We start from the raw sequence: 12,151 nt of genomic DNA on the forward strand, positions 1-12,151 counted from the left end.
TTAATTTAACGACGATCTCCTCCTGTTCTTCCCACAGGCATTCTTGATAAAGAATCTGCTATTGTAGAGGGTAGTCAAATGGAAACGAGAGAGAGAGAGAGAGAGAAAGGAAGTTCGGTGAAACTGTTTATGATTTAAATACTAATAGCCACAATTGTTAATACAATTATCCCACTAAGACAAAACTGTCTATGCCTTTATGCAAGAAATGTCTGGATGCCTATGGAATCATGATTGTACCCAGGCATGCAGCATGCACCTTTTCAGTCGATGCAAATCAATGGCCATGAAAGTCTTTCTTTCAGGGGGTCCAAAAACATGGAAATTGCTCGCAGAGAGATCCCGACTATATGGAGGCTGTGTAATGGCTTACTGTGAAACTTCTGCAGCTTAATCAAACAAGCCTTGGCAGCATGTGGGCATTCCCGTATTTTCCATTTATACAGCTCTTGGTTAAATGAAATTGCTTGTTTTGCAATCTTTTATATTAACATTAAAAATACAGTATCTCTAACTCAACATTTTATGATTTTTCATATTAGGTTGTTCTATAAATAGGTGTGTGGCATGCAGCATGTAGGGAGTTCCTTTTAGCTACCAGAACATTAACACCTCATAAGTGAATCAACTGCCAATACCTGTGTTGTTACCAACCAATCACAGATTAGCTTTCACTGTGCAAGCAAGTGTACTTTTACTTTGAGAAAGTCTGTGGTCAAATATAAAAATGCAACAAAAGCAGTGTGTTAATACCAGTCAATTGACGATGGATTGTGTAAAATGTGAATCCCCCTGGCCTTTAGGAAATTATGACCACCACTTGAGAACTATGCGATATGTTGCCTATGAATGTAGTTGTCCACCTTTTACTAGTGATAATGCTGATCACCTCACATAGAACATCAATTATAAATAAAAATGGAGCAATCAGAAGTTAATTACTGCCATGTTTAGTGGAACGTTATTTGACTCATGTTCGGAAGATTCTTTCCACAAAAGCAGAATACCAGGTGAAAAACTTACAGGATGTGACAAAAAACATACAATTGTGAGCATACAATGCTTGTCATATGCAACTGATTTTGGTGCCAATTTCTAAAGAATAGCTGGTTTATTCACTGTGCCTCAGAAGGCAATGTCAATATCTGTTAGTATTTTTTTCCCCCCTGCGCTTTGTAACAATAGAGAATCAGACCCTAACACTATTATACATTCTGTACAAAGAAACTTCAGCTGTGTACGACCACTTCAACAGAAATATTCATCTCTGGAAGATATTATTTAATCATTTCCAGTAAATTCCCACTAGTCACTAAATCATGAGCACTATTATACTTCAGTACATCATTATAACAGTTAGCTAGCTTTGTTCTAAATTTCTTGTGAATCTTCGTGGAGATGTTTTTGTAATTGACACCTTGCAACATTTTGCCCAAGGTGTAGTGCAACCAAAGAATATTTGTGTAGGGCCTGAAATTTCTCCATTCATTTCTGAAACACACACACAAGAAATGACATGTCAGTTAAACAATAGAACAATTATAAGCACATAAAAAGGTGACTGGCTAACAATTAGATGAGTCACATTTGAGAACAACTTGAGAAGATGCACAGTGGGAGCATACTTCTAAATAAAAAAATCCACACATTTCTTAACACAATCATACTATAGTGAACCAATTACTGTTCATTACACTTTATTTCTCATACTTATTAGACAAGTTCTAGCTGTTAACTGTACCACTGGTTGACTTTTACAGCGTTATCTTTTAACTTTTCAGAATATGTGTGTGACGTTTAAGTATGAAATTACAAAGAATATGAAAATAACTTCGTAATATCGTGAAAAGCAAACATTTTCTAAATGTTATATCAAATTAGGGTTTCTCCATCCTGTCTTAATCTCATTACATGACTGACCCACTGGAATTCGTGCCTACTGTAGCTTCCATAAAAGGTACTTTTATCATTATGTTCTTCCTTGTTTACTTCAGTTCTACTGCTTCTGCCGTTCTGGATAATGGTTTCAATGAACTTTCTGTTGCCTGATTTTTAAACTCTTGGGTAAGGACTACATCAAGGGCATTTCATCAATATTTTTGTCCCCACACAAGTTTTGTCATTTCAATAAGAAATTAGATGTCTCCTGCATTCTATTAACCCTCTAACAATAAGGTTGGGGTTGGATCCGAACCCAGCGAGTCTTGTTTTGTTTATAACTCCCCATTCCCTTTTCTGAGAGCGCTGTGGTTCCAGCTACCCTACCAGCCAGTCGTCCCGAGAACGCCAAGGAGGCCCCATCAGTCTGGTGAGTGACCTGCAGCTACCCCCTCTATCCGAAACCTACATTACCCACACTCTGGATCCGACCCCACATTACTGTTTACGTCACACTTAGTTTTTGTGGGGAGGATTCAACCCCATATTGATGTTTATATTACATCTAAGTCTTGTTTTCTCTTCTAGTATCTTACTAAAGTGGCGCACCAACTCCTTAGAACTCCTGAGGAGATATACAACAAGTTTCTCCGACAGGAGGCCGAGTCAGAGGATGGCGACAATATCGATGAAGAAAACTGTTCAGAAACTGAGGATGCTGTATTATCTAATACTGATGACGAGGATGATGTAGATCATTGTGCGGCAGGAGCAGTCGAGTTTGATAATTCTCAGTCAGATGTAGATGATGATAGAAATTTTGAGCTAGGTAAAGACTTGAGAAAATGTGGACCAACAAACCCATGCATTCAAAATTTTCTAGGACACCAGTGTCAAATATTATTACTCATCTCCCTGGTCCACGTGGGGAAGCAAGGGGGGTCACTAGTGAACTGGAAATATTTTCATTATTCATAGATTCGAAATTTATGGAAAAAATTGTTTTGTACACAAATCTTTAAATCAAGAAATCTAGGCAAAAGTACAATACTGTCCAGTGGTTTCATTCACCAACAGAAAGCGACGAAATAAAAAGGGTTGCTGGGCCTTCTCTTCATGAGTGGTATCATAAAAAATTCTATGTTCAGTGTAGATGAGATGTTCTCAGCAACCTACGGACCTCAGGTATTCCGTTGCTCTACACGAACAGGATAGCTGTGGAGAAGCAAGGCGGCAAGCAGTAGTTGTACTTGAGAATCTGAAGTAGTCTCCAAAAGCAAAGTGCCAATGTGCAAACAAGGATGCAATTGCTGGCTCTGTGAAGTTGCACTAACACCTTTCTGAATACGAAGTGGATTTACCGCTGCAAAGGACTGATCGTCTTCAGTACTTGAAACCACAAGGAATCACGGCGAAGCTGGAAGGGCCTTTGAACTGGGAGCTTCCTTCCATTTACATGGACTGTGAAGAATATGATTGGCTCATTGTGAGAAAATCCCCCATGATTGCAGCATCTTCGATGGTGCACTCCCTCCAACTGGTCTCACCTCCCTCAGAAGGGGACTCCCGTGCCTTAGGTGATTGTTCACAACTCAGGTCGCACCTTACAAACACCTGACAGAGGGACCAATTGGAAATTTCAGAAGGCAGCAGCTCAGGCAATCACCCCTCCCTGGACCCAGCATATACCAGGGCTATGTGCAGACCCTACCTGTCAGCCGGGGGCTGGGAATTACGCATTACCCAGTCACCTGTTACGCAACAGACGCGTGGGCCAGCCTTCAGGAGCGCACATAGAGGCAGAAGAAAAGAGCGGCCTCAAATGCCGAAGCGGAGGAAGGATATAGGACATGGTAAAAAACAGTGGTGAGACTGTTCTTATGTCAGCTGGTGAAAATGTGGAACACAGTCACAAAAACATACCAGACATGTTCCCCAAGGGAGGGGGAAAGGAACAGCAAGAGGACAGACATGCAGTGTGCAAGGGAAAAGACGTTGCAGAGATTGGGGACCTGTGGTAGCCAAGCTCGAATCCACAAAAGAGCAGCAAGCCCTGTAGGGGCGAAGAAATTCAGTGATAAAGACTCTGGTCCAGGATATCTAACACTTTCAGGAAAGGAAAGCCTTTACAACACCTGCAAATCGTGTTCTGAAAGAATGGTTAATCATAGCATCAAATTGAACAGGCAATGCATTCAAAACCAACAACATCTGAGAAAGAGAGTGAGGCAGACCGAGGAGAAGCCAAAAAGCACCTGACTACTTTACACTGTTTCAATGTCCAGAAAGATCAGTCTAGTCTACTTCTATGGAATAAAGGTAATCACTCATTTCAATTACGATAAAGCGTTTTCTTCGTAAAATTAGAGATGATCTAGGTCTCTAAAAGACAGGTGGATATTGCATTCCATGCTATTATTGTATGACTTATGTGGGACAGACTGTCAGAACAGCTGAGGAGAGATGCGAAAACATCAGTGAAATACCCAACTAAAACAACTTAGTAAGTGAGCTGTCACCAAATACTGCACTCAAATATAGTCATGAAATGAAATAATGAAATACGGTGAGACCAGTATTGGGGTGACAATGCCAACCATCAGGGTGGCAGGAAGGGTAAAGGAGGGGAGGAGGGGGGGAGGGGGGGAGAGCACAGGGTGCTCCACAGAGTTGCTACATGCAATATGGACCCAGCATAGTCCCAACCTGCTGTTAATAAAGCGGAGGGCCCAGTAAATGGCCAACAGTTCCATGATGAACACCCCCACATGTGGCAGGAAATAAAGGTGTATACCATGTGATCATTGGAATTCGAGCCATCGCTGTAAAAAAACAATAGCATCCCAAAACTCTCCTAAGAGCGGGTCGAACAAAAAATGGAACACCATTGGAGTAATGGAGCCTTTCAGACCCTGGGAAGAGATCTATCCGAACCTGGGATCTCCAGAAAATAATGTGGAGAAGAGGACACAGAGGGAAGATGGAAATTGCAGAAGAGAGAAGTGAGACAGAGACCAACTGGTAAACCCACTCGAAGGCTGGTGATATCCTGAAGTGATGAAAAGAATAGAATAGGAGGGGTGAACAGGGAAAGAGCGGATAGCAATGGCATAGGAGACCAAGAGCTGGGGAGTGGGGGGATCCCAGTGTCAACCTGAATAATATCCGCAGGACTGAGTTTACAGAAACAGCCAATCTTCAGAAGGCTGATATGGGGCAACCAAGTAAGCCTGTTGCCAACGAAGATCAAAGAAACAAAACCACGGTCAGATGTTGGGCGTTGACGTAGAGCTCGGAACTGGGATTGATCATAGTACCGCAACAGAAATGGACCACCTGCAATATACAAGGGTGGGAGAATTGCAAATCGTGTGAGTGTGTCCACGCAGAAGTGCACTGGATGACAACCTGGAGCTTCCGCTCCACAGAGGCCACTGAGTGAAAACTAGCCCACGTACAGAAATCTTTCACTTACAGCACAGGGGAGACCTACAGTCTGACTGATGCCACGAGTCCATTGACAACAATAAGGAAAAGAAGGACACTTAATACAGAATCCTGTGGAATGCCATTCTCCTGGGTCTGTGCAAGGCTCAGAATGATGACACGCTTAACTCTGATCAGTGGGACAGGAACTGGTAAATAAAAATGAGGAAGGGACCTCGAAGACCCCAATCAAGAAGTGTAAATAAGATGTGATGGTACTAAACCATGTCGTAGGCCTTACAAAGATCGAAGAAAACTGCGACAAGATGCAGAGCTAAGAAAATGCCCGATGAACTGCGATTTCCAGCTGAAGCACATGATCGATAGGAGACCTTCCCTCCTGAAAGCCACACTGGTAAGGAGACAAAGAGTTCCGAGATTCTAAGATCTCAGAGAGCCACCACCTGTTCAGATAACTTGCAGTGGATGTTGATCAGACTGACCAGCCTGTAACTATAGAGGGACAACGGATCCTTATCGGGCTTATGGACAGGAATCACAACACTGTCCCTCCATCAAGAGGGTTGGTTGGTTGGTTGGTTGGTTGAGGTTGAAGGGACCAAACAGCAAGGTCATCAGTCCCTTGTTTCAAATATGCGCCATTCCGCTAATGGGACAACTCAGTAAAGTCAGAACAATAAAACGGAAAAAGGGAAAAAACATAAAAAGGCAGTCATGTTGTCATTGGTAAAAATCAAAATGAGGGAAGTCGGCAAGAGAACGAACCCAACACTATGCTGAAGCAGCATAGGCAAGAACACCTGTGACTTAAAAGGTACAACTGCTATAATGTAGAAAGTACGTATGGGAATAGAAAGACTAACCAAGCCCTTTTTTTTAAAAAAAGGGTAAAAACAGAGTAAAAGGAGAGTAACTGCTCCTCCAGCCAAACGATCAGCAAGCTCATTACCCGGGATACCCACATGGTCAGGGACCCAAAGGAAGTCAATAGAACAAGCAGCACGGTGAATATCAGCGAGATGGTCATGGATGGCAGAGACCAAGGGATGGTGCGAAAAACACCGGTCAACAGCAAGAAGGCCACTCCGAGTCTGTGCATAACAAAACGCGGTTGTGTTGGGACTGTTTAATAAAGGTAAGGGCCTGGGAAATTGCCATCAATTCTGCAGTAAACACCCCACATGAAGGTGGCAGCAGATGACTTTCCGTTCCAACAGAGGACGTGAAGGCATACCCAACACGATCAGCAGATTTAGAGCCATCAGTGTAAAAAACAACAGCATCCTGAAACTCCCACAAAATTTGGCAGAAAAAGGAACAGAACATCACCGGGGGGATGGAATCTTTTGGACCGCGGCGGAGATCCATCCGAAGTCGAGGCCGAGGAACTAACCAAGGAGGGGTGGAGGGGAGGGAGCGAGGAAGACAGGACAAAGAAGGAAGCTGAAAATCACGGCAAAGAGATGCAAGGCGCAGCCCAACCGATAAACCCGCCCGAGGGCGGGAGTCGGGTGGGCGTCGTCCATGGTCCGGGAACAGGATAGAATAGGAAGGATGAATGGGAGAGGAACGGATAGTGAGTGCATAAGACACCAGTGAGTGAATAAGACACCAGAAGCTGGGACTGCCAAACAGAAAGGGGGGGGGATCCCAGCTTCAACCAGGAGATTATCAACAGGGCTAGTAGGGAAGGCACCGGTGGCCAAACGGATACCACGATGGTGGACTGGATCCAGCACGTGCAGTGTGGAAGGAGTAGCTGAACCATAAACTTGACAACCATAGTCCAAGCGAGACAGAACTAGAGCACGATAAAGACGGAGGAGGAGGGAACGGTCCGCACCCCAAGAGGAGTGGGCAAGGAAGTGAAGGACATTGAGTTTACGGAAACATCCTACCTTCAGGAGTCTGATATGGGGCAGCCAAGTGAGCTTGTTGTCGAAAAGAAGACCCAGGAAACAAAACTGTGGGACCACAGGCAATCGTCGTGCAGCGAGATAGAGCTCTGGATCAGGGTGGATCGTAGTACGGCGACAGAAGTGGACCACTCACGATTTTAAAGGAGAGAATTGAAACCCGTGTGAGAGGGTCCATGCAGAGGCACGCCGTATAGCTACCTGGAGCTGCTGCTCTGCAGATGCCATCGAGGAGGAACTAACCCAAATGCAGAAATCATCCACATACAGGGCAGGGGTGACCAAGGGACCGACAGAGGCCACAAATCCATCAATAGCAATGAGGAAAAGGAGGACACTCAAGACAGAACCCTGTGGGATGCCCGTCTCCTGTGTCCGTGGATAACTAAAAGCAGTACCAACTCGAACTCTGAATGACCGATGGATCAGGAACTGGCGGATAAAAATCGGGAGTGGGCCCCGAAGACCCCACTGATGAAGGGTAAGTAAGATGTGATGGCGCCAGGCCGTGTCATAGGCCTTGCAAAGGTCAAAAAACACTGCAACCAAATGGCGGCGCTGGGAAAAAGCCTGCAGAACTGCGGATTCCAAGCGAAGTAAATGATCAATTGAAGACCGTCCCTCTCGAAAGCCACACTGGTAAGGCGACAATAGATCCCGAGATTCGAGGACCCAATTGAGCCGATGGGCTACCATCCGTTCAAGTAACTTACAAACAACATTGGTCAAACTAATTGGTCGATAGCTGTCAACAGATAGGGGGTTCTTACCAGGCTTAAGGACAGGAACCACAATGCTATCCCTCCACTGAGAAGGGAAGTCACCCTGGATCCAGATACGGTTAAACACCCGAAGATGATGTTGCCGTTGTGGAGCACCGAGATGTTGAAGCAGTTGGTTATGAATGGAATCTGGGCCAGGGGCCGTATCATGAGAAGAAGATAGAGCAGAAAGAAATTCCCATTCAGTAAAAGGTTCGTTGTAAGATTCTGACTCACAAGGGGTGAAACATAAGGTGGAAGCTTCAGCCAGCCATTTTTGATGAAGGAAAGCAGCTGGATAGGAGGCTGACGCTGACGCCACTGCAAAATAGGTCGCAAGATGTTCTGCAAGAACTAATGGGTCCGTACAAATGCCATCTGGGAGGTGAAGGCCTGGGAGGGTGGACTGCCGATGGCAACCTTGGAGAGAATGAAGTGTAGCCCATACCCGTGACAGAGGGACTGTAGAACCAAGGGAAGAAACGAATCGTTCCCAACATATCCGCTTACTCTGTTTTTACTAAATAATGGGCTTTAGTGCGGAGGCGTTTAAAGGTAGTAAGGCTGGCTACGGATGGGTGCCTCTTGAAGTGTTGCAAAGCTCGACGGCGATCACGGATGGCAATGGCCGTACTCCACCACGGGACTTGCCGGCGATGAAATGGTCCAGATGAGCGCAGGACAGCAAGGCTAGCAGCGCCAACAATCGAGTCAGACACGTCACGTAGGACATCATCAATACAACCCGACAAAGAGGGAGAAAACATGACCTGTGCAGTGTATAGAGGCCAATCGGCACGGTGGAAAGACCAACGAGGTAACCTGTCCATCGGTGAGCGGGAAGGGAGCGTGATAATCAACGGGAAATGGTCACTATCACAAAGGTCGTCGTGTGGCGACCAGTGTAATGAAGGGAGGAGAGAGGGAGAAGAAAGAGAAAGATCAATGGCAGAAAAGGTACCATGACCGGCACTGAAATGAGTAGGGGAGCCATCATTAAGAAGGCACAGGTCGTGGTCTGCAATAAATTGGTCTATAAGAAGCCCTCGTCTAGATGGAAAGGCACTGCCCCACAAAGGATGATGAGCATTAAAATCCCCAAGGAGGAGGAAGGGAGGAGGAAGTTGCTGAAGAAGGGTGGTTAAGGCAGCAGGTGTAAGAGTCCTGTCAGGAGGGAGATAAAGATTGCAAACTGTGACTGCAGAGTCTAAGTGGACCCAAACAGCAACCACTTCCAATGTAGTTTGGAGAGGAATCCACGTCCTAGCAATGTCTGTACGGACCAACGTACAAACGCCACCAGAAGCCCGCAAGGGTCCGACCCGATTTCGACAGAAAACATGGAACCCACGGAGGGTCGGTGAGCGAGCATCAGTAAAATGAGATTCCTGGAGAACCACACAAGCTGCAGAGTAGGACGAAAGAAGGGATTTCAATTCCGGAAGGTGACGATAGTATCCATTACAATTCCATTGGAGAACCACTGAACGATGGTTTAAATGAGGGCTGAACACGCTAAATCCAGTCATACCGCCGGGTCCCCACCCGTCACCGACAAGGAGGGGGCGACATCCATGAACGACAGGTCAGAATCCGGTTGTGAAGTCGGGGAAGGGACCTCCGGTGACACCAGAGGCTCTTTGTCCCGGGACTTATGTTTCTTCTTGTTTTCAGGCTGACAAGGGGAGGCCGCCAATTGTGAAATTCAGATTCAATTCATACCGCGCATAATAAAAGCTCATGGCCAGAGGTGTAATGTGGCAAAGCACCAAGATGCACTTCTTCTCAGCCGTTGTCGAGAAAATCGACAGTTAAAAGAAACCATTGCGGTGAAATACTCTCTACGATTGTAAATTTTCTACAGCGTCGTGGCGCAGCAGTAAGCGCTCGGGTTCGTAATGCGAAGGTCGCCGGATCGAATCTCACGCCATGCAACATTTTTTTATTATTAGTTTTTTGTAATTCAAATATATATACATAAATAAAAACTATTAATGAATTGCTTACGCATGTTGGTGAAGGCGGATCGCTCTCCAATTGTACCGCCTCCATTTTTCGGTTTGTTTAACAGGGTGTAACAAAGCTCTCACGTCCGCACTGATTTTCGACTATGTTATAAGTTGCGCTAGGGACCGCATCTACCTTCTTTCGAAGTTAGCGGGCAACTGCGCTGTTATGCGGCGGCTCGTTTCGGCCCATTCAACATCTGTCCTTCAAGTGTAACGAGCGAGTAACGGAGTTTATATTTCATACCTGCCACAGCAAATTTGTGTTCGTGGGGTTTCTATTCTAATTCGAACGTTTGACTTACGCTATACGTATTCGTTTCGGAATATCGTTTCTACGTCTTCCGTTAACTATACGTGGTTAACATTATGAAGACAATTAATAACATTTGTGAAATACAACTTTGTTTGCGGAAAACATAATGATGTTCGAAGTCGCCAGTTTTTCCACGACAAACGACTTTCAACAACTTATTATATGCATAATTGTTGCAACTGATTGCCGGGAATTGTGTGTGTGTGTGTGTGTGTGTGTGTGTGTGTGTGTGTGTGTGTGTGTGTACACCCATTTGAATTACAAAAAACAAATACTAAAAAGAAAAAAAAGAGGGTCCATGGCGCGATATTCGATCCGGCGGCCTTCGGATTACGAACCCGAGCGCTTACCGCTGCGCCACGACGCTGTAGAAAACTATTAATCGTAGAGAGTATTTCACCGCAACAGTTTCTTTTAACTGTCGATTTTCTCGACAACGGCTGAGAAGTGCATCTTGTTGCTTTGCCACATTACACCTCTGGCCATGAGCTTTTATTATGCGCAGTATGAATCGAATCTGAATTTCACAATTGGCGGCCTCCCCTTGTGAGATCGAGGAGGGCTGTGTGGCATAAAGGAGCCAGCTGCAGCAAGATGAGGAACAGAAAGAGACCGGGCGACCTGGGGGCCAACAGACCGCGGCTCTCGCGGTCGCCGTGCGGCAGCAGACCTTTGACCTGGAAGGTGCCGGGAAGGGGCATCCCGGGAGAGGCGCCCTTGACCGGCAGACACCGAAGGAGTGGGACACTTCTCCGGCTGGGGAGGGGGAGCAGCGCCCATAGGAGAAGGTGTGGGAGCCGCAGGGGAGGGGGGGAGGAGAGGGGTCCGGGATGGGGGTAAGGAAGGGGGAGGAAGGAGTGAAGATGTAACCAAGGCGTAACTAGATGTCATGGACACAGGGTGCAGTCGTGCGTATTTCTTACGGGCCTCTGTGTAGGTTAAACGATTGAGGGACTTATACTCCTGTATCTTTTTTTCTTTCTTATATACTGGGCAATCTGGTGAACGTGGAGAATGACTACCATGACAATTTACACATACAGGAGGGGGAACACAGGGACTCCCCCCATGGAGTGGACGTCCACAGTCACCAGAGAGAGGGGCCTGGGAACAGCGAGAAGACGTGGCCAAAACGCAAGCACTTAAAATACCTCATAGGAGGTGGGATGTACGGCTTCACATCACAGCGATAGACCATAATCTTAACTTTCTCAGGAAGGGTATCCCCTTCAAAGGCCAGGATAAAGGCACCAGTATCAATGCGATTGTCTTTAGGACCCTTCTGAACACGCCGAACAAAGTGAACACCCCGTCGTCCGAGATTGTCCCGAAGTTCCTCATCAGTTTGAAGGATGAGGTCCCTGTGAAAAATCACACCTTGTACCATATTTAGAGACTGGTGAGGGGTAATGGACACAGGAATTGTGCCAAGATGGGTACAGGCACGAAGGGCCGCAGATTGGGCAGCTGAAGCAGTTTTTATCAGCAACGAACCCGACCGCATCTTGCTCAGGGAGTCCACTTCACCAAACTTGTCTTCAATGTGTTCCACAAAGAATAAAGGTTTGACACTGGTGAGAGTATCTCCATCAGTCCTGGTGCAAACTAGATAACGGGGGAAAGGTTTTGCCCCTAGACGACGGGCCTGACCCTCTTCCCAGGGGGTAGCCATGGAAGGGAAGGCCGAAGGGGCAAGAGAAGCAGCACTTGAGGAATCAGTTCCACGCAGAGAGACGGCCGCAGAAGAACGGCCAGAGTTTTGGACCTGTATGCATTTCATCTGCATAGCGTCCGCCCTGATACCACCCACTCCGATCAGGGGCTCTC

General features: G+C 46.1%; 1 protein-coding gene across 6 annotated transcripts in view; it reads right to left on the reverse strand.

Annotated features, from left to right (window-relative positions):
- Positions 1–113: 113 nt before the first annotated feature.
- LOC124794785 overlaps positions 114–12,151 on the reverse strand; it is a 137,631-nt gene continuing 125,593 nt past the window's right edge. For all 6 annotated transcript variants that reach the window (XM_047258428.1, XM_047258427.1, XM_047258430.1 and 3 more), the window contains one exon: positions 114–1,491. In XM_047258428.1, the coding sequence (XP_047114384.1) occupies positions 1,278–1,491 (214 nt within the window). In that variant the 3' untranslated portion in view covers positions 114–1,277. The remainder of the gene's footprint in view (positions 1,492–12,151) is intronic.

This window comes from Schistocerca piceifrons, chromosome 4, assembly GCF_021461385.2.
Source record: "Schistocerca piceifrons isolate TAMUIC-IGC-003096 chromosome 4, iqSchPice1.1, whole genome shotgun sequence".
NCBI lineage: Eukaryota > Metazoa > Arthropoda > Insecta > Orthoptera > Acrididae > Schistocerca > Schistocerca piceifrons.